The sequence below is a fragment of the Emys orbicularis genome, chromosome 9 (assembly GCF_028017835.1).
Source record: "Emys orbicularis isolate rEmyOrb1 chromosome 9, rEmyOrb1.hap1, whole genome shotgun sequence".
In the NCBI taxonomy this organism is placed as follows: domain Eukaryota; kingdom Metazoa; phylum Chordata; order Testudines; family Emydidae; genus Emys; species Emys orbicularis.
Window position 1 is genome coordinate 57,485,874 of NC_088691.1, and position 23,441 is coordinate 57,509,314.

General features: G+C 40.8%; 2 protein-coding genes across 2 annotated transcripts in view; one reads left to right on the forward strand and one right to left on the reverse strand.

The window, feature by feature from the left end:
- The window catches only part of GIGYF2 (GRB10 interacting GYF protein 2), a 153,986-nt gene that overhangs the window by 62,188 nt on the left and 68,357 nt on the right, over positions 1-23,441 (forward strand). The window contains exon 7 of the mRNA XM_065411184.1: positions 23,047-23,226. Coding sequence (XP_065267256.1) covers positions 23,047-23,226 — 180 coding nt within the window. The remainder of the gene's footprint in view (positions 1-23,046; positions 23,227-23,441) is intronic.
- KCNJ13 (potassium inwardly rectifying channel subfamily J member 13) lies at positions 3,732-5,939 on the reverse strand. Its single transcript, XM_065411185.1, has 2 exons — positions 5,420-5,939; positions 3,732-4,354 (listed from the first exon to the last, which is right to left on the reverse strand). Exons 1-2 carry the CDS (start codon positions 5,937-5,939, stop codon positions 3,732-3,734), a joined length of 1,143 nt encoding a protein of 380 aa, XP_065267257.1.

A 23,441-nucleotide genomic window follows, 5' to 3' on the forward strand; every position in this document is an offset into this window, starting at 1 on the left:
TGTGCGCCTAGGAGAAGGAAAATCTTTTCCTTCCTTAGTCTCCTAACCAAAAAGGGCTGGTCAGCACAAAATGATGATTTAGTTTCATTTCAACCTTGGTCAGTAATGGGAAAAAGTCACTGCTATGTAATGGTTTTTTAGTGGCTTATGTAAAATGATTTGGGGTCAAAAGGGTCCTAGTTTCACTTTCTAGTAGACACATTCCTATCACCAAAAAACACAGTTAGCACTGTTAGCAATCTTAGCCAAGAGGTGAAGGACTGAATTGGCATGAAAGTAAATTTATCACCGAGAGATGCTCTCTCAAGTTCAGGGATGAAGTTCATTAGTAAAGGAGTGCAGTGACTTGTTACCATTATCCATGCTAAACCTGACAGGGGCTTTAGGTTCCCACTTTTGCACTTTCCACCAACAGCATCATCTTTGCCCAAACCAACCAATAATAGTGTGTTCTCCAATAAAGCCTTGAGTGCTCTCTGACCAGATATTTACTGAATCACCAGGTCTTTGTGTTCCTCTGTGTTGTGGGTGGTCAAAATATCATAGATAAGTAGAAACTAGAAAGCAGGAAATAAACCACTCTAGAATATTTTGGTAATTCAGAAATCATGGCACCCCCAGGAAAATATCTTAAGTTTAAAAAAAATAAAAGATTAAGAAACCCCATACAAATCCCCCAATAAAGAGGATTAATTTTCAAATGTTTTATCATTAATTGATACACCGCTAACTTCATGGAGGGATAATGATCACATTTTTTAGTATTCAGAATGTGTTTTCCAGCTGATGCAATCAATTCACAAACTGAACAGCAACCCTCAGTGTTGGTATTGATATTCAAGGCAAAGGTGCACTATACATTGGAGGAGTTACTATGCAAATTGCCATAGGCCCTATGGCTTTCAGCCAGAAATACCCAAAGATGCTTCTCAAAGGCTTAGATTATTTGCCAGTTAAACAAGTCATATGTTAGATCATTGACATCTAGAAAAATCACATGGAAAGGCAAATGCCAGTCCAGTTTTTACACAGCATCTTATCTTAAACAAGTCCATCAGTTTCCAAGCAGGAATAGTGATCAACGAATACATGTTTTACTGTTAACACATCACAAATGTTTATGATTTACAAGACACTTAGAAAGTCAGTGTTAAATGTGGCAAATAGATTTCCATCTGAGTGCTTATTTATGCCTTTCATGTGAGGAATACTTGAACATTAAAAAGAACAAGCTTAATTATATACAAGATGTTAAATTTTTTTTACCTCTTTTAACCTTGTTGCTTTTAAAAGTTAAAAACAGAGCTATAATGAATGGTTTAAAACAGAAGATGTAAAAGTCAAAATACTCAATACGGTATAGTCAGAATTACCCTGACTCTAAGGATACTTATGTTACCTGGGATATGTCCATAGCTCTGGTATGGTCTAGCCATTCAATGTCCTTAGTATAGATTGAGATGTATTATTACACTCCTGAATTGCAGAACAATTGAGTTATACAGGATTATGTTACTTAAAGTGGAGAATTGTCAGTATATGTAAAGCAGCTCCGTACTCCTATTTGAACTATGTTTGTACTTTATTCCATGCTTAATGAAGTATTTACAGTACAATTTCTTGTTCTGCTGCTGCTTTTTAAGGGTTGTCCTCTGTACTGTAGGATATTGGTTTGGGGCTTAAAAATAGAAAAGGATAAATATAGCATAACCCCCCCCCTTTCTCTCCCCCCCCCTTTCCATATCTTGGGGGTATGGCCAATAATGTTATGAAGAGAAACAGCTGAACTTTAAAGTGCACGTGCAGTACCAACTATGAAAAGTGAGGACAAAGGCAATTTAATGTACATTAATACAAGATGTTGTTTGCTATTACTGTACAGGCACTACAGTGGGTTAAAATATGGTTCCATTATACTGAGAGTGAAAGACATAATATTGAAAGTATCCATTCTCTATAATAAAACCAGCCCTTGAAGCCTATAGCGTTGTAGGGAAGGAATATGGAAACATTTTCAGAGCAATGAACTATTTTTGAATTCAGAGATTGGCCACCTGCCCTCCAGTTCATGATTGCATGGACCTCCTCCTTCCTGTGGTACATAACACATTCCTGTGACAACTACAACAATAGTTAACATGGAAAAGTAATAATATTTTAATATGTCTTTAGCTGTCTTTTTAATAGAAATTACCTTCTGGAAATGAGGTACAACTGGCACCTTATGACAAAACAGTTGTCCTACCAGGTTCTCCGTAACGAGAGCTTGACAACCTCTGTACTTCTGGGTTTGAAAAAAAGACCTCCAATAGACAGTGCCCTCCTAATATGGCTTCAGACTATATATCCTGCTGTTGGTCACTTTACAATAAAATCAGCTCCAGTATATAAACATAGTTTTATCTAAACTGCTTAGTAGTGGTTATGCCACATTTGTTGCAGGGAAAAGTCTTTTAATTATCCTTGAATGGCAACATTTATTTTGATGGTAACTGTTGGCTGTTTCAGTCTGAATACAGAATAGCCATTTTAAAGCTGTGACTTGACAGCAGACAGTCCACTTAACTGTTAGCCCATTTGATCATATTAGAAATTGTTGCATATAGGAGCACGGTTCCTTGTCCTTAGTATTCTTACGAAGTACTCCTGGCAAAAAAAAGTCCCATGTATAAAGCACTTGTTTCAATTTTTTTATTTTAAAATTAATTCAGATGTGTCTGATTTTGTAGATATGATTTATCTATATGCTGTGCGTACAGATATAGATGTTTATATTAAAAAGCATAAAATATAAATGGATGCAGTTCTTGGTAGATATAGTGCATCCTGTGGTGCCAGAACTACTCGAAGTGTAAGATGTGCAAAGCTGAGAACACATGAAATTTCACTGTGCCAAGAGACATGAATTGCTGTATAACAGTCTGTTTTCTACTGCTGAAATAATTTATTAAATGTTTCCAAGTATGAAAATATCTCCACTGTAGCATGTTTGTGTCATATATACACTTCAGGATTTTTGGCACTTGCTGTCTTCACAGACCTGTCACAGAGATATTGTACCCCCTTCTGACCTGGTGGAATGAAGAACTGCAGTCAGTACTCTTGATTTCATGTAGTAAACAAGCACATCTGGAATGCATTTCACTGCCACTGAAAAGACTGGCAATGATTTTAGTAGGATGTTCAGCCATCTGAAAATTGATGTAACCATGTACCCAGAAAGTGTTAATGTAAAAGGGTTATAATAATCTTATAACTACCTCATTGCTGATCCCCAAACTAGTGTAATTTAACCTCAGGTTAGTTTTAGATGAAGGCTTCTATTGTACTGTTGCTGCCTATTTTGCCATAGTGTTCTACCCACATACCATTTAATTAGGATTTGGTCAACTGTGGGAGTCTGAAAGTCTCACACTTCAGGGTCAGTGCAGTTTTAATCATCGTCTAGTGAATTCAGCAGGTAGCACTAGTACTTTCCCAGAACTTGTACTGTGGTACTTGTCCCTGACTTGCTATTCTGTGCAGTCAAAACAGCCTCTCATCAGTTTACATGTGCACTTTATGCTTTTTTTTTACTCTGCACACTATACTGCAATCAAAAGAAAGGAGAAAAGGGGAAAGAGCACAAAAGAGAATAGGGGGAAAAGGAAGGCTGGAAGTTTAACCTGAAAGTTTAATGTGTAAAAAAAAAAAAAAAAAAAAAAAAAAAAAAGTGGCACCATGTCCAAATTCTATTCTATCAGACCAGTCTCAGAAATCTGGAAGCTGTCAGTGTGCTGTCCATTGATGCGGATCTTCATGTCAGTCCTCTTTGGACTCTTAGAGTCTGCTGCAGCTGGGAGCTCTGGAATAGTCTTGTCAAAATTCTCCATCTTGATCTGATATTCCCCTTTGGCACCTCGGGCCAGCATAGAAGCAAAGCGATGGTGTAGAATGATCTCAGATGGGAGGTAGGATGTCCTCCTCTGACATGTTTCCCCTGTGCCTTCCTGCATTGCTGAGAGGAAGACTACTAGCTCAAAATGGCGAGGGGTATCCCCTTGGAGGAGAACACCTAGAGGACTAGATGGGGTAATGGAGTGGTAGTAGGTCAGTGGAAAGATAAAGAATGGACACTCCTCAAACGTGATACTGTCCAGGTGGAAATCCACACTAGTTTGATGCAGCTGACCATTCTCCTGTTCTTGGTAAAGAATAGCTGAAACCCGAACGCTGGTGAGTGGGCTGGGACGAGTGTTGGCCACCTGGAACATAAGGTATGGCTTGCCCTCTGTGTGTGCCACTACTGCAGAATGAGTAAAGCGGATGGAGAATGCTCGATTCTTTGGACGGGCAATCTTTGCCACAAAAGCACCTACATAACAGGAAAGAATTAATTAACTATGATCGTGATAGTCAGGTTAGTTTCTTTCTTGTCCCCAAGTTGTATGGAATGGCCCATGAGAAAAGGAGGAGGCTTAGTGGGATGGACATACTGTTAACTAGCCTCAGACTGCCTGATTTCAAATTATTAGATCTAGTCTACACATAGCACAGCTCCCATCATACTAATAGTTGCTGGCACCAGTTTCTATTCTCAATTTATTAATCAAAATAAATCCACTGTAGGTTTTTTTATTTTTATTTTTATTTTTTTTAAAGAGCCGTGGCTTTTTCCATAAACTTTGTTTCCACAATCTATTAGCATGTGTAAAACAGTAATATTTGGAGAATGAGGATGCACTTGATAGATGAAGATCCACTCCTTGAACTGGCTATGGTATATAATTGCGGTCTTTCATTTACTGAAACTATGTTTAAAATACAGTACACTAACCTTTTGCACAGTATATATTTGTCTAAAATTATTCCATAGTTCAGCCATTTTAAGTAACTTTAAACTAAGTACCACTGGGATCCTGAAGTGTTCCTGGGTGTTGACTGCCCATGGATACTTAACAATGAAGTGAAGGGGGATAAAAAAATTCAGCCAGTTTTAAACAAACTAGCTAAAGTTTAGGGTAAACCTGTGAGAGTCTACATCAAAACAAATCAATTTAAACCTCAAATCAGCGGAAGGTTGGAAGAAAGAAATTGATAAAGGAAGATGGAGTAAAATAACTTGTTGGAAATGTCAGGAGTGGAGCTGCCGTAAAAAGCAACACTTTCTGGTTTCCAGTACAAATCCTGAAATACTTTTATTCAAGTGCCTCTCCTTTTTATAGGTCTTTAACTGCTTAAAAGGAGTTGGATTATAATTGACAGCTATAAAGCTGTTTGAAGTTGAAATTTCAGTCTTGTTGTTTTAGTAACTGGCCCTACTCCTTTTATGTCCCCTCTGGAAGCACTCTTAATGAGATTAAGAATTTTACCAAATCTACTCCCTACATGTGGTTGACAGGACCTACCCTATTTAAAATTGTGAAATAAACCTGATTACCTGTGATGAAGGCCTCCAACATGAGCCCCAGGACCATCTGTATGGCAAGCAGGGCGATAGCACTAGGACAGTCCCCACTTGGGAACATGGTGCCATAACCAATAGTGAGCTGTGTCTCCAGGGAGAAGGAGAAAGCAGCTGTAAAGCTGGTGACGTACTTAACACAAATGGTATGGTTGTCAGGTGGGGCATCATGATCCAACTCCAGGTCCCCATTCATCTCAGCCAGGAGGTACCAGAGCACTGCAAAGACTAGCCAGTGGATGACAAAAGAAGCAGCAAAGACTAGCATCATCCATCGCCAGCGCATGTCCATTAGTATTCCCCAAGCATCTCGTAGGTATGCCAGACCTTTCCTTTGGGTGCCATCAATCTGTAGTGTGCTGTGTCCATCTTTAGTCACCATCCTCAAGTGCCTTTGATCCAGGAGGGGGGCACTAGATTTGGTGTTGTTGCTGTCTATCATATCTGATCTCATCTTCTGAAAACTAAAAAGAGAAAATTCATTAAACACCTGCATATTTGTATTTCAGCTAATGTTCACAGATTCTGATACATCAGCCGGGGACCAAATACAACCTGCACCCAACAAAGGATGTCTTAAACATTGCAATCCAGAGAAGATTGATTTAGGAGTTTGGAGTGGAATTTACCACTGCTTTTGTGGTAACGATTAGCTAAAAGACTAAATTAAACATCAGACTACTTTTAAAATTTCCCCTACCTACTCATTTAAACAGATTTGTCATATTTTACGCCCCTAAATTTATATTTGGGTCAAATACCTGTGCTAATATGGCAGATCAGCAGATGTAGCACTGCAGCTTGTGTGGAAAACAGACTTTAATATTGTACATCTGGGATGATAGCAATTAGATGTTGCAATTCATCTTAGCAAAGCAATATAGCAATCTAAAGAATAATAAAAAGCTAATAGTTAACAACAGTTCTTCCCCTTATCTACTTTCTTGGGGAAGGCTGAGTCTAGCCACCTTACTTCTATAATTCAAAAATTTCCTCACAGATGTTCCTGACTTTCTGCCTCTTTAAAATCGCCTTTACCTCTACCAATCATATTCTCTTATTGACTAGAATTTTGGTACCTGGGGGAGAGCCTCTTCTGATGAACATACTCAGGCCACTGCTGATGTTAGGCTGTATTAAGAAGGGGATAGAGAATAATACGGAAAATATTATGCCATTATATAAATTGATGAGAAGTCCTCAGCTTAAATACAGCATTCAGTTTTGGTCACTTTAACTAAAAAATAAAACCCTCCAAACCCCACTGCAACAACAGAAAAAAAAAGTTTAGAGAAGTTTGTGGACATTTTTAAGTGAAGGTGAAGTTGCATATGAGGGAATATAAAAGTCAAGAGCCAAAAATTGCAAATTGTGTGCCTAATAGTGTCCTATGTTCATATTTAGGATCTTAAGTAAGAATAACCTTCTTTTCAGAGGTGCCAAGCACCTTCAGATGTTAGGGACTTGACTAGGTGCTGTAGATGTTCAGCTCCTCTGAAAAGCAGTTAGTTAGGAGCCGAACTATGGGCACCTAAGTTTTAAAAACTTTTGGCTTAGGAGACTATTACACTTGAATAGAAAATTAGTTTTATATAAATACTGACTGGAAGAGAAATCCTATTGGGAGCTCCTATCGCTAGTTATCTTTTCCCATAAAACAAGAAGGCACACAATTAAAAGCCATCAAATATAAAACTCTGATAGGTTTTTAATCCATTGCATTAATTAGTTATGACACTCACTGCCACTGGCTAGTGTAGAGGCAAATTGTTTATGAAGAAATAAACAGAGTTAGGCAGTTTCTCTTTATACAAATACTTCAGGGCATAAAGATGTATATGAGAGGATGTGCAATTAAGTGGGCTATAAAGATTCATGCTTTCTCTGAAGGCCTTTCCACTGTACATACCAGGCTACCTAGTAGTTGACCTGTTCATGGTAAAATGAGGACTGCTTTAACAAAGATAGAAATTACTTTATTTCCTATTTGATCAATGGCAGATTGATCCTGGAATTGGTCCTGTGACTCATTTGGTTTATTAGTTTATAATTTGTTCTTGATATTAAATCTTCATATGTAGATTTAAGTATGATCATTAACATATCCTGGTAAGCATTGTGAACAGACCTTTTACTGTTTTCTTTGCTTGTGGCGGTGGGTTCCCCATGCATAAAAATATGCTGTACTTCTGTTTGGAACATGCATCCAAGGGGCTTGAGGAATAACCAATAGTTTGAGTAGGATCTTGAGGCTTTTTCCTACCTTTTGATTCTGTGCCTCCATTCTCCTATTAAGTACAACTGTTTCCTTATTTTCTGCAATGAATATGCCACAACTATATTATGGCAATGATCAGGTGGTTGTTTTTTTAAGATTCTAATGGTTTTCTGAAATACAAGACAGACACGGTGGGCAAGGTAATATCTTTTATTGGACCAATTTCTGTCGGTGAGAGAGACAAGCTTTTGAGCCACACAGAGCTGCTTTTCAGGTCTTCTTTATATTTCTGAAAAACAAGGCAGAATTTTCTTAAATAATGCGCCACTCCTTCCTCCATACACAGAGCATGAGTAACTGATGTATATCTGCTGAGTCAATCATTGGGAGTGCTGAGTACAATCTACTCTACTAATAACCCTAATCCTGGCCTCTACGGACTGCCCTCCACTGAGGCTATTCAGTCTCTATTAGTTCAGTCTTTGGGCTGCTCCACAGCTAGCTCTGCAAGAGTATAGTTTCTGGTCTTGCAGCAGTGATAGAAAATCACAAGGTAAACAGAGTAAAATCTTCAAAGTGCTTTAAGTACCAGGTATTAGATTTACTGGTCTGAAATGCTGTGTGTTGCATTAAGACTCAGAATGGCCTTGTTTAGTACCTTGAGGGGGATTATAGAATGAGTATTATGGCTAGTCAATAGGATTGATGGGACTGTGTGCAGAACAAATTGGAGCCAGTGCCTCTATCATCTTAGAATCTTGGAATAAGCTGCAATCATGAGAAACATGTACTCGATTACTTGGAAGGAAGGCAAATGTGTACAGACCTAAATGCCTTTGGGATAAACCATAGGAGTTCTTGGAGGAAAACTGCATTTTGTGTAAATTGCTATGGGGTCTGGAGGACAGTTGTTATGGCATGTTTCATGAGTAGTTTGGGCTATAGAATGACAAAGCAGAGCCACTCCTTCTAAAAAAAAAAACCAAAAAACTAAATCTAGTAGTGACAAGCAATAACCGGAATCCTCAGAGTATTATATACCCTTACAAATATGGAATAGTTTTTCAGGTTCATTTTCCTCCCTCATATTCTGTTAAAACAGCACACTACAGTAGAGCACTATCCTCTCACTACAGCGCAGTACACAGTCAAGATGATAAGGTTGTAGCTTGGTTGATACAGCAACTTTATTATTTGATTACTACTAATTGTTTATTAATATTGATTTAAAGTTATGAAACCTCTCCTGCATCCAGCTTTCTTCATTACATCAAATTGTTTCAGACATTTTCTATTAGGGAAATTCCAGTACTGTAACGATCTTGAAGGTATTTCAGAATGAAAGAAGAATATCGCCATCTTTATTAACCTAAGCAGTGCTTGTCACAGCAGTCTCTTGTCAATGCCACTTCAGACTTCAACAGTGAGATTGTCCTGGTGAGGTTGATAGGCTGCTGCTGTAGTCCCATTTGGCCTGGAAAAGTAGTCCTTTCTGTGGTAGCGATTATAGTGCCATGTCACTAATCAGTGGTGCAGTGAATAATTTTAAAGTACATGAATTTAGATTCCATATTTAATGTTTATTAAAAAATAACCAGGAGGGTATGAACCTATTGTATCTTAACTTAAGTTAGATCATGGGACAAAGCTTTTTTGTTGGGATGGGTGGAGAGAGAAAAACTGTAAGCAGACTCCAACAGTAGTGCAGCTGATTCAGGATGAGAAGAAGAGTTTTTTGGGTGGAGTGTGGATGAGGGGGGAAGCTAAACTAGCAAGCTTAGGTTTTGAATTACAAATCTAGAAAGTCTGAGGATTTCTACCCCCGCCCCCGCAAGTGTTTTTTGAAAAGCAGATGCAACTTGAATGCATTTGAGAAGTCAGATGAAAGATAACTGTTCACTCTCTACCTACTTCTCTCCTCTCCCCATCTTATTCCCTCGCCTCTTTGTCAGACGATTTACATATTTTCTACTTTCCCTATTCATAGATTGATAAATTATAAGATCAAGAGGAACCATTGTGAGCATCTAGTCTGACCTCCTGCATAACACAGGCCATAAGACTTCCGTGGGTTGATTCCTTTTTGAACTAGATATCTTTTAGAAAAAATCCAGTCTTGATTTAAAAATGTCCAGTGATGGAGAATTCACCACAACCATAGGTAAGTTGTTCCAATGGTTAATTACCTTCGCTTAAAAAAAAAAATAAAATGAAAAAAAAAAATAAAAAAAAATTGTTTCTAGTCTGATTCTGACTAGCTTCAACATCTGCCCATTGGATTTTGTTATGCCTTTGTCTGCTCTTGTTCTTGCTAGTTCTTATGTCATGAATCTGTCAGGACGTGCCACCTTAAGACTAGAAGTGCTACTGCTACCAAAGAGATTTTTCTCAACCTCTTCCTTTGATATATTATTCCAGTGTTTCCAGTCCTTCCTCTTATGTTGCCTCTTACTTTTTTGAGAATTAAGTGATGGTTGTTCAATCGGAAGTGTACATGGCACTGCTTCTTTCTCTTCTCCTTTTATGTCTTTTCTTTACCTTCTGTTCACCATCCTGTCCATTCCTCAATCCAGTTTCTCTGATAAATCAATTGAGTTGAAGCAAATCATGGCAGGGTCGCTAGAGTTAATGTCTTAAAGCATGAACTACCTTGATGCTTAGTTTCTTTTCTTTTCCATAGCAGATCCCAAGTGGCTTTTTAATTGAATCTGATTTTTTTTTTTTCTTCTGGTTCTTGGCTCCCTGATGGTTTGTTCACGATAAAGCCATTCTCTGCAGCTGTATAATACCACTTCAGCGTACCCCTGAAGTTCATGTCATCAGCTACTACTTTCCACTATCGAGCTTAATGGTTACAAGAGTACATTGTCCTGAACCCCATACTCTGCTTCATTTTGCCGGTTTGAATACACTTTCTTCTGCCTTCTGCTCTGTGGCTCGTCATGCCACCCTGGTTTCCTATCTTGCCCTTGCTTCTCTAGGCAGTTGATGCTCAGCCTCACTCCTGTGAACAGGAGCTCAAATATTCTGACACCAAATGTGTCTTAAGACTCTTCATGTCTACCCCCTGACCAAGGAGATTGTAGCAAATGCACTTTCAGGCTGTTCTCAGCTGCAAAGGTTGTCACCACCTTGCTTTGTTGTTAGGGCTTTTGAATAGTTTCTCATTTGGGTTAGCGTTCCAGCGAAACATTTTCAGAGTGCTACCCTAGCTTCCCACGCTCCACTACATCACTTGCAAATTCTATTTTAATTGACCTTGGAAAGCTTCTGAGGTAGATTGTAATGTTTGGAGTCTAGCTGGTGTTCACAACAAACTGGTGTGCAGAAAAAAATGCTATTATAAAAGGAATTTGCTGGGAATAACTGCACAAAAGCTCACAGTTATCGTTCTAGTTAATTTAGACTTCAGTTTCCTTTTAGTGGCATATTGGAGCATAATTCTGAGACTATTAGTAGAGTCCTATTGACTAATGTGCCAATGCTGTGAAGAAGTAAGTAAAATCCAAGCTTACATTACGTGAGCACAAATAACAGAAAAATGTTTTATACCTATTTCAAATTTAATTGGCATTGCTGTAACTTAAACAACTACAGCTCATGTTTACTGTTGTTGAGGCCTTGTGCACTTCATGGCAAAATGGACTTAAATTCTGCAGTAAGGTCTCTAGATTCTGTGGCAGTTTCACTTAAATTTCAATTTAAGGAGATTAATACACAGTCTGCACAGCAGTGTCTGAGGTGTTTGACATTAAATCCAGTTTCTTTAATGCTGTCCCCACACTTCATATTTACTGTAGATTTTTGTATTGGAGGTGCGTAACTACATCATAGAATTTTGTCAGGGGAAGCTGGGAAGGGAACAGTTGGTGCTTTTGGCATCTGTGGAGGCACAGGAGGCAGTTTGGTTTGTGGGATAATCACTTTAGCTGTATGCTTGTGTTACAACTATCAGCAGTAAAATTGCTGATATTTAAACATCATTGTCTCTAGGATTCTATGTTAACACCCCATTGAGATGAATGGGGGCAGTTAGAATAACAGCTCTGTCATGTGAAGTTTCTTGCAGAATTAGGAAGGCAAGGTGTAGGTTTACAGTTGATTCACATTTTCAAGATTTAATTTGCACCCACCAGAGCTAAAATAACTTAATTTCTGCAACACAGTTCTGTTGCAAGGCATGAATTCCAGGGCAGATGCCAAGACCTGTATATTCTGTGATTCTGAGGCAGTTGTTGGAAGTAAAAAGGGAGCAGTAGCAAGATATTCTCTTGAAGTAAAGAAAGCGTAATATGTACACTGAATTTTTAATTAAATTTTAAACTGCTGAAAGACTTTGAGGTAAGATTGATGGTAGAAAAGCGGGGGAGGTTGTTTACACTAAAATATAAACCAAAAGCAAGCCTCCTTATTGATTGAGATTTTGACTAGATTAGGGTTACCATTCGTCCGGATTCCCCCGGACATGTCTGGTTTTTAGAGTTAAAAATAGCGTCGGGGGGAATTTGTAAATGTCCGGACTTTCCCCCCCCCTGCAGAGCACGCGCTGCTGACAGGGCAGCCGGACGGATGGTGCCACTTACATGGGGCTCTGACAGCCAGAGAGAGCCCCTCCTCCACTTCCCCCTCCTCTCCCCTGCAGCTGAGAGCACTCCCTCCCTCCCTGCATTCGCAGATCACCAGCCGGCCATTCGCACCGGCAGTCTGGAGCTCCTCCCCCTGCTCCTCCTCCCCGGCACGCTGGTCTGAGCGGCAGAGTAAGGGGGCCAGGGGGTCGGAGAAGGGGCAGGGAGGTTCTGGAGGGAGCAGTCAAGAGACGGGGAGGGGGGGTCAGGCGTTCGGGGGGGGCTTTCTGGGGGTGGGGGTGTGGATAAGGTTTTGGGCAGTCAGGGTACAGGTAGGGGGTAGGATCCTGGGGGGGGGGGCAGTTAGGGGACAAGGAACAGGGAGGCTTAGGTAGGGGGTGGGGTTCTGGAGGGCAGTTAGGAGCAGGGGTCCCAGGAGGGGTAGTCAGGGGACAAGGAGCGGGGGGGGGGGCTGTCAGGGGGCAGGGGTGGGGAGAGGGATCGGAGCAGTCAGGGGACAGGGAGCAGAGGGGTTTAGATGGGTCGGGAGTTCTGGGGGGGGGCTGTCAGGGGGTGGGGAGTGGTTGGATGGGGCGTGGGAGTCCCGGGGGTCTGTCTGGGGGTGGGGGTGTGGATAAGGGTTGGGGCAGGTAGGGGGTAGGATCCTAGGGGGCCAGTTAGGATGGGGGGAGGGTCTCAGGAGGGGGCAGTCAGGGAACAAGGAGCAGGGAGGCTTAGGTAGGGGGTGGAGTCCTGGGGGGCAGTTAGGGGCAGGGGTCCCAGGAGGGGGCAGTCAGGGGACAAGGAGCAGGGGGAGGGTTGGGGGTCCTGAGGGGGGCGGGAAGTGGGAGGGAGTGGAAGGGGCAGGGGCGGGGCGAGGGCAGGACTGGGGCGGGGCTCCTCCCGTCCTCTTTTTTGCTTGCTGAAATATGGTAACCCTAGACTAGATCAATATTGATATGCTACTGTACTGCTCAAAACTATTAGACTATTATTTCAACCATTGATTATGAAGTTACATTTGAGTGCCCTATACCATCTGGTCTCCTTGAAGTTGTTAGAAAATGCTTACCAAGAAACTGTTTAAACTTCCTCCTGTAAGGTAAACATTTGTGAAATCTCTTACAGAGAGATCTGGATGCAAAGTCCTAAATAAAGGTTTATTATTGGGCACTGGGGGAGATCAGGAGAGTTAGGAGGGGAGCAAGGAGCTGGTCCACAAACTCTAGACATTTGACATTTAATATCAGGAGAAAATTGGCCCATGTTTACCTCTATTAGCTATCCATCTTTGTAACTTCACATTTTCTTAAATACTGCCCCTGTCCTGTATGCAGCAAACTATCCCAGTGACCTATATGAGACAACCAGTCATGTTCCAGAGCAGTGCAATTCATGCCTGTGGTACATGTATGATCCTCCTAAATAGTTGCCTTCAAATGAACAAAACACAATCATGCTAATTCATAGTGTGACTCTTACTTCATAGGCATGCTCAGTTTGCCATTGTCAGATCCCTGAAACTGACCTTAGTCATAAGATCATCATTTAAAGCTAAATGTTTACTGGGCTCTGATGAATGCAGGGGGAAGGTAGAAGGGTGAGAGTTTAGTTTCCTGGAAAAGACCAGAACCGGAGAATCAGTTCGAACCACTATTTTTATTTGAACCAGAACTTAACCTGAACCATAGTTTTGTCCTATGTACTGAACCTGAATCAAATCTGAGCTGAAAAAAAATGTGGGTTACCGGTGAAAATAAAGGTCCAGCATTTCTTAAGCTCAACATTAAAAAAAAAAAAAAAAAAACTACTGTGATCTTATTTTCATTATAAAACAACAAAATAATAATTAGGTATGTGATTGCAACCAGAAAGGCCTGCCCCAATATAATGAGAAGACTAGAAGGAGGCTAGCCCACAAGAGTAGGGAAAGAGAGAAGTTTAGGAGCTACCTGCACAGCACATGAGAGAGCAGGAGGCCCAGAGATGGATGAACCATCTCTGGGTACATCTCCACAGCATCCCACAGCAAGCCTGCACTCTGAGACCCTCCCACTTCCCTGGGTTTCAGAGCCCCCACTCTGGCCTGAGCCTGAATGTCTCCACTGCTATTTTTAGCCCCACAAGCCAGACCTGGACTCTGAGACTTGGTGCCACAGGTCTTTTACTGCTGTGTAGACGTACTTTGAGACTTCCCCCTGGTGAGAGAAGTGGAATGCTCCTGGTCCCAGAAGTTAACCATAACTCTTCAACATCAAGGAAAGATAATGGCTCCCCAACCTATCTCTGCCACAGACAGACCTCCTCCCAGTCATCCCCAACCCCTGGGCAGCTCCTCCTGCCAGTTTCCCCACTTGAGGCAGAACCATTGCCTCAAACTCAAATTTATCCCTTCACCACAGAGGTCTAGTTTGGAAGATGGTATTTTAGTTTGCTCAAACAAATTGTTCATTAAGAAAATCGTTTATCTGACAACTCAAGAACTAGGAAAACTCATGTACAGTTAAAAAGTAAATGGACAAAAATGAAAATAGTTTCAATAAATTTCAACTTTTTTTTAAATTTATTTCCATTCTTTTGGATTGAAATTTGGTTTGAACCAGTTCAAACCAGTAACCAAACCACTATTTATTTATTTTTAGTTGCTTGAACCAGAACCAAACCCAAACACACTGAATGCAACTGAACCCAAGTCTGAACCAAATCAAAATAAATACCGGTTTGACTCCCTGGTCTTTTCCCATCTGCAGCAATAGTTGATTACCTTAGCTTCAGTTGTATGCATCTGCTGAGCATTGTGGAGATGCCTTCCAATGCCCTTTTCTGCCAGGGTTCTTAATGATGGAAGGTTTGGCTTCCCTCTTATGCCACTATGGGCATTATCAGTTAGAAAAAGGGTTAATATTTGAGAAGAATTCCAGAAATATTTTGTTTAAGGGTGATATTCCAGTAGGGAAGCTTCAAAAGCAAAAGCTCTCTCAACTTTCTTTCCACTCTGAAAATAACTTGCATTATTTTTTAAAAGTAAAAATTATACTATTGTAAATAACTTTGCCAAAAAGGTAATTTTATTGTTTACTTACCAATGTCTTTGAAGCTTTTATCAGTGTGCAGGGGAAAGGGGGAGAGGTTTTGGGTCCAAAAAGTAACTGCGATAATCTTATGTTCTGGTCCCAGTACAGGCAAGAAACTTTCCACAATTGTTGTTTGTAGAGATCTCTTCTTTGAAATGGGTTTACATGTCTCATTCCTCTGTTTATAATGCGGGGGGAGGGGGTTGGTTTTCATCTGAAGCTGATGTGATTGGTCATTTTGTCTGCAGGGGGGCCAATTAGCTCTGATCAGGTGGAAAAGAATGCTGGTTTGTTAGGAGGGCTTTCTTTATCCAACACAAACCCTAGCAGCAGAGGAGAAATCCTCAAGAACTTATTTGGAGAAGGGCTGCATTCCCCCCTCCCACTAATCAGGATTGGTCTTTAGGTTTGCATAATCTTACTTAAGGTTTTACTTGGAAGTTCAAAGGGACAAAATTCCTCAGAACTTTTTCCTCCTATAGCTGCTTTAAAATGTGAAATGTTCTCTAACATTTTTTGCTAACAAAGTCAAGCAGGATATATTTGGGTGGAGATGGGAATCCTTGTATCTAATATACTCTTCCTGTGCTTCCTTCCTTTCATCGTGTCTCTTACACCTGAGTCTTGTTAACAAACGGTGTGGGCTGTACCTAACAGTGGATATTGGTGCAGCCTCGTCACAGTCATTAGAGGACTGTAGATGATTTGTAGTCTAATGCTAGTCAGAAGATGTAGATCCTGCCCTTCCTGTTCCATCTCCATACTGCTCCTTTCTAAAAGTATTGAATTACTCATGGGATTTTCTTTAAACCTGTGATGAAGCGATGTAGATTAGAGGACGTTTCCCTCTGATTTGAAAATGTGGTGAAACTGATTCTGGACAATAAAATGCACTACTCATGCACTTAAATTCTGGTGTGCCTCAAATTTAGTGTTGAGTAGAACAGCTGGCTAATTTTAGCTGAAGATATGCCTGTGGTGTCCAGCTTCCAGCACTACTAAAATGAGCTGTGAGGATACCTTTGTAATGAAGTTCAGCGTTTTACATTTTTTTTTCTTAGTTAGCTGCTGATGTGAGGACTTTGAGCGAACGTCAGACGTAAGAGGATCTGAGAAACAAAGGCTGTGATTGTTTTCAGTAAAACTACTGAAGGCCTGCTGGGAAAATTATTAATGTAGACTTTCCTACTTAGGAAACGAAATCTCCCCCTCATGGTTTTTCCTTTTTTAAAAAACAAAAAATACAGAACATTAATTCTTTGTTTCATTAGTGCAGAACATTTTAATACATGTTCAGGCACAGCACCATACACTCTGATAGACATATTATGACCTCCAGGACAAGGGAAAGTAATCTAGCACAAAGGGACACCCTCCACTCATGCCAGTGTGTAGGACTGTGATTTGTCCTTGACTCTCCTTACATATTGTAGCAGGGTTGCACTTCCACTGTGACAAACTGTTTTTTTAAATTATAAGACGACATATTTTGTAATGGAGAAAGCTTATGGTTCTGGCCACATATTTCTGAACAAACCCTCCTTGAGTGGTTTGGGATGCTAGCCCATGCTTAAGATGAACAATTTCACTGGGACATGCATAGGAATTAGACCCGCTGCATTCCTCTGTTTTTTATTTCTATATTTGCTCTGATGCATTAACTTCTGTGCCAGCAAATGTTAGTGAATTTAGTGAAAAGCAGAGGACTTTGAAAGAAATCCAGGAATCTTGCCAGGAAAATTAGTCAGAAACTGCACCTGAGGATGCTTGAATGGTAGGGCTTAGAAGGAGACAGGAGGTGGGAAGAGGAGGAGCTAAGACTGGGAATCTAGAGAGGCAGCATTACTTAGTGTTTAGAATTGGAATCTGGAAAACTGAATTTTGTGTCTGATTCTGTCACTGATTTACTGTATGACGTTAGGCGAGTTACATTATTATTAAGGCTATGTTTTAACCATGGGTATTTTTAGTAAAAGTCATGGACAAGTCAGGTGCAGTAAACAAAACTTTATGGCCCGTGACCTGTCAATGACTAAATCTTGGGTGCTGGGGGGTGTGTGTGTGTCTGTGTGCGTGTGTGCGCAGGGTCTGGGGTGCCGCAGGTGCTGGGGAAGAGGGGCCAGGTGGCGGCGTGCGTGCCGGGACCGCCGCGGGTGCTGGGGAGAGGGGGCTGGGCGGCGACACGCTTTGGCCCTAGACTGCCTCAGCAGCAGCTGCTCAGGTAGCCCTGGGGCCAGCCACCCCAGCTGCTGCAGAAGTCATGGACTTCCTGGAAAGTCATGGAATCGGTGACCTCCATGACAGACTCGCAGCCTTAATTATTATGTATGTATGTTTGTAGTCCAGTAGTGTTACATTGTGCTAAGTGCTATCCAGTTTTCTCTAGCTATAAAATGTGCCTACAAATTACTGATCTCTGTAAAAATTTTTGAGGTTCTCTGAAAGCTATAATAAGTGCAAAGTATTATCATAGTATTTAACAACTTCCCTTGGTGAGGAAACAGAAGAGATGGGGAAGGGAGCGAGAATCATAGTACTGGATAGATTTCCCCCCATCCCCCACCCCCCCAAGTTAACCACCGGCAATATTATTTGTGTTAATGATCCCATTCCTCTTTGAAAAGAATATAGTCTATACATCTTGTGGAAAACTCATGACACTGTGAAAAATAGACGATACTCTACATAAACAAGTTATCAAAGTGCTGTATCCCAGAATTCCAATCTTGTTCTTTGAGGTTAGTCACTTTGCTATTCCAAATTGCACAGCTGTAGACTTTGTTGGCTGAATGCCTATTTGCTCTCTCTGAAGTTTTCCATAAACACCGTTGCTGGCTTTGTGTCAAACATGAACACAGGTGCCCTTTTACTGCTCCTTCTCCTCGGGAAGTCCAGTCAATTAGTCCAAGGCAAGGCCATAGATTACATTTTATTCTTTTCATCTTAGAAAAAGCCATGGTCAAAACCTGATGGTTATACTAAGTAATTTCAATCCAGTAAGATGGGGTCTGGGAACTGTATGTAAATTCAGTTTACTAATATTGTGGAAAATTTGAACTTTATATAAACTGTATGTACATTTTTGTGTTGGATCCACATTACTCCACACTTTAGTAACTTCAGTGTTCTCTTTTCTGAGACTTTTTCCTGATCTTTGATTGGTTGGACTTTCAAAATGGAGCAGTGTCTCTTAGTAGAGATAGATAGGGTTAAGGGTCATTTTTTGCCAAATCCTTAATACTTATCAGCGTCCTTAGTCCTTGTAATCTGTCACTGCCTATTGACTGGCTTGTTTGTGTTGTCCTGGTACATGGAGACTTAAGCAAAGTCGTGGTGTGTTCCCTTTACTGTTTAATTGAGGAGTGTGGCACTAAAGCAGTCGCATAATGTAACCCTCTAGACCTGCTTTTACAGATGCTTGGAAAGATACCAATACCAGAATTCTAAAGATTATGCTTTTCTCCATTATATATAACATTTACCCCTGAACCCACTTTCCTCATCCCTAAAACATATGTACTGCACTAGAAATTCAAGACTGTAAAATCATCACCTCCTTTCTCCAAGGTCATTCAAGTGTCATCCTGTCCCTGCAAGCAGCCCTAAAACATACCAGATCATGCCTTGTCACCTCTCTTAGGTGTTGTGCATTTCGAGCAATGTTAGAAATAGATTTTTGATTTCTCGTAAATTAATAATGGAGAACTTAACATCAGTAATGCTATGTCAGTATTTGAAAACAAAACCATTGCCTTTCTTAAAGCAATGGGCAGGAAAACTGTAATTTCCTTGACTATAGTTTTAATCAAGAGGGGCTAAAACCACTAGAACGATAAATATGGATACATATATGCAAATATTTTCAAAATCTATTATGAACATAACAGCATATAGCCCATTAGTACCAATTAAAAATGGTGCAATTAAGAGCAATCCTCAAAACATTACACTCAATGCTGAATACAGTAACCATCATATGGAAGAAACTGCATCCTTTCTGAATTATTATAGTAAACTTTGCTGTGTTTGGGAGGAATGTCCTGATCTCATCATGAAATTGGTTTGACCAGCTAAATTAATCTTACTGAATACCAGGCAGCAGCTTTTTATGGAACTGTTGTAAGCAGGGGAACTAGAAAATGTAATTAAATCCCCTTTAAAACAAAATACCCTGAATCCCTGTCATAAGGTTTTGTGTGAACCTGCCCTTGTGGAATAAATATAATACCCCTTGCAGAGGGGACTTGGATAACCTAAGAAGGGCTTTAACTCTTCACTGAAACCACAAACTGAAGATGTTCCTCTGTCACTGGTTGCAGAATTGGCATGGCAGTTAAGAGTCAAAGATGAATTCTTTGTGATTTAAAGTCACAATATCCTTTTGCTCCTTCCTCCACTATCATCTTATATTTTTTAAAGAATGGCTTCAGAAAGTAACTAGAGAAGAATTTTATTTGTGTCAAAAGACACACTAACTAGGAAGTCTGATAAGCCATTAAAATTGTATAGGCTCTGCACTTGCCAACTAGGCCCTGTTATCAGTAATCCCCTGTGGTTTATCTGTCGTCGTCTGCAATCCCTTAAGGTCGAGGATGATCTCTTTCACAGGTTTTATTTTTCATGGGTCCTTTGGTGACTGAAGAGTCTGATTCTTGAGCCATAGGCTCGTTGGCAGATATTGCAGGTGTTGTTGGAAGACAGGGTTGGGCTGCGATTGCTGCGTGACCGTTGTCTTTCCTTTTCTGGCGTTTTTCTGTGACCAGGGCAAGGCGATTTTCCTCAAAAGTGGACGTTCCCTCTCTGACAAGTCTTCACCAGTTATCCTTATCCTGGGCTGCTGTCTCCCAGTGTGCGGTGTCAATCTCTTGATGTTTACCTTGAGGGTGCCTTTAAAGCGTTTCTTTTGGCTGCCTCGTTTCCTTTTTCCTTTGGTGAGTTGGGCATACAGCAGTTGTTTTGGTAAGCATACATCAGGCATGCGCATACAGTGCCCGCTCCACCTCAGCTGGTGCTGAATAATCAGGGCCTCAACACTGAAGATATTGGCCTCTGTGAGGACACTGACATTAGTGCGATGATTCTTCCACTTTATTGAGGATCTTCTGAAGAAAGTATTGGTGCTGGCGTTCCAGGTTTTTCAGATATTTTCTGTAGGTCACCCACGTCTCACAGCCGTATAGGAGAGTTAGGATTACCACCACTTTACAAACTAAAAGTTTAGTATGTGTTCTGATGATGTGATTGTTGAAGACTCAGTGAGACAGTCTGCCAAAGGCAAGGCTGGCACAGCGAATTCTGTGCTGAATCTTGACATCTTTCTGCCTTCTGTGATAGGCAAAGTATTCTACATTTTCCAGTTCTTCTTTGCTGATATAGATCTTCCTTGCTGGGTCTGATGATTGACCAGGGACTGTCTGGTGGAGAACTTTTGTTTTGCCGATATTCAGAGTTAGCCCTAGGCTTCTGTAAGCCTCAGAGAAGCAATTAAGGACTGTTTGAAGATCCTTCTTTGAGTGTGCAACTACAGCACAATCATCTGCATACTGGAATTTGGTTATTGTTGCCGATATTACTTTAGTTCTGGCACGGAGACGAGAAAGGTTGAAGAGGTTGCCATCGATCTGATATTGGATGCCAGTGCCCTGTGGTAGACTGTCTTGGGTTAGTGTTTTCATAGCTGCTAAGAAAATGGAGAAAAGGGAGGGTGCCAATACACAATCTTGTTTTACGCCAGTTCGGATGAAAAAGGGCTCAGAGGTCGATCCGCTGCACAAGATGCAGGCAGCCATCTGGTCATGGAGGAGTCTTATAATGGTGATAAATTTGCTTGGGCAGCTAAACTTTGACATGATTTTCCACAGAGCCTCATGGTTGACAGAGCTGAAGGCTTTTGTCCGATTGATAAAGGCTGTATACAGCTCCTGGTGGTGTTCTTGACCTTTTTCCTGGATCTGCCTAGCTGCGAAATCATGTTGGTTGTGCCTCGTGATGGTCTGAAGCCGTACTGGGACTCTGGAATACTTGCGCTGCAAGAGGGAGCTGGCGATTCAGAAAGATTCCACCAAGAATCTTCGCAGTGCTGGACAGGAGGGCAATGCCTTGATAGTTGCCACAGTCGGCTCTGTCTCCCTTTTTGAAAATGGTGACGATGTTAGCCTTACGTAAGTCGGCAGGAATTTCTTCAGTGCGCCAGATTTTGAGGAGCAGCAAGTGAAGCTTGTTGGGCAGTGTTTCTCCTCCCACTTTCAGTACTTCAGCTGGTATGCCATCAGGACCTGGTGCTTTATTGTTAGTTTGTTTAATTGCTTCGCAGACCTCCTCAGGTGTTGGTGGGTTGGCAAGAGTTTTCCAGTTTGGATGCTGAGGGATGGAATCGATGGTGTCGTCAGTCACAGTCGATTCTCTATTTAGAAGCTTTTGGTAGTGTTCCTTCCAGCGCTCTTTGATGGATTCATTATCTTTAAGAAGGGTAGTACCATCTTTGGCTCTCAGAGGTGTGAGGCCACATGAGTTTGGTCCGTACATGGTCTTTGTCTCTCAAAAAAAGCTCTGCATATCATGTCTGTCAGCGAATGTTTGGATTTCTTTTGCTTTGTCCTCCCACCATTTGTTTTTGATTTCTCGGATCCTCCTTTGAACTTCAGCTATGAGCTTAGATTAGACATCCTCAAACTGGTTGGAGGAGTGTTGTACTCAAGACTGTAAATTACTAGAAGCACATAGATACTCAGTCTTGAATTGAAATGACCCAGTGCTGTATCTGAAAGCTGTGAGTCTGTCTGTCTGTATATTTGAACAACTACATACACATTGGGGTAATCCTGCACCAAATGCCCATGTGGATACCTTTGTGTAAAACTTTACACCAACTATTTTTGGATATATTGGTATTCACTAAGTATCTGTGTTCCTATTTTCCTGTGCATTTTAAATGTTTCCCTAGTTCAGATTAAGGATGATTGGTCCCAAATCTACCAACATTTTATACCCTCTTTGCCAGTTTCTTAAACTTGAATATAGTTACTCCTCTCCTCATTGCCTCACCCACAGCTGTCAATCTCATTTTCAAATCCCATTCATCCAAGAGCCAGATAGGATAATGGAGATACAGCAGTATTTTTTTGTTCAGCCCATAATTCTACAATGACTCTCTTAAATTCACCAACACTATATGTTTGCCCCAAAAAAGTTATAGATAAATGATTCTGATAAAAGGTGGTTTTATAGGCCCCCCCGAAAAGATTTTGTGTACATATTGTGCAACTAACAATTAATCATTTTAATTTATATTAAAAATAAATACGTTTACAGTGCTTTCCTTCTCTTGCTTCTTATCTTCATTCCAGTTTTTTCTCTAGCATGTAATGTCTTTTCATTGTTAATCCAATCTCTCCTCTCCTTCCACACACTTTTCACTGTATGTTCATTTTTGCCCTTATTTTCCATATCCCCCGCTTAACCTCTACTTCTCATTTTTGCCTTCCTCCCAGTTTCTTCCTCATCCCTTTCCCTTGTTCGTTCCTTCACTGCTCCTTGCTCTTCCCCATGAATCTCCATTTCTCTTGGTCTCTAAATGCATTGCTCCCATTGATCTATCCAAGCTTCACTTCTCAAATGCTGCTGGAGACTCTTGGGACTAGATGTTTGTTTCCTGTGATGGCTCCAGATAAAAGTTACAAGCCATATGTGTTTCTAGTGTCCTCAGATTGGACTGCATGTTCATTTATATGCTTGTTTTCTTTGCAGTGAGACCAAATTTTGAGGAAGGTGGGACAACAACAACAGGGCGGAAACACGAGTTTATTCGCTCTGAGAGCGAGAACTGGCGCATCTTCAGGGAGGAGCAAAATGGGGAAGATGATGATGGAGGCTGGAGACTGGCTGGGTCACGGAGGGATGGTGAGAGGTGGCGTCCTCATAGTCCAGGTGAGAGGAGATCTGGAAAGGGAGAAGAGCAAAGTAGTTGAAGGAAAAGGGCAGTGAGTGAACAGGGACTGGAGGGCAAAAGGTTTATGGAAAAAGTAGGTAGAGAGGTTCATGCTATTTTGTTCACTAAACAAAATTTAAGTTTGTGCTATGAACTTTTAAACAGACAGCCACATCATAAGTTCCAAAGTGTGTATTTAAAAAAAATTACACAC

Excerpts from the sequence above, each read along its gene's own strand:
- KCNJ13 (XM_065411185.1), bottom strand. The coding sequence starts at position 5,939 with ATGCAGGTGTTTAATGAATTTTCTCTTTTTAGTTTTCAGAAGATGAGA. Across the intron at positions 4,355-5,419 it reads GTTGGAGGCCTTCATCACAG|GTGCTTTTGTGGCAAAGATT; the intron begins GTAATCAGGTTT and ends CCTGTTATGTAG.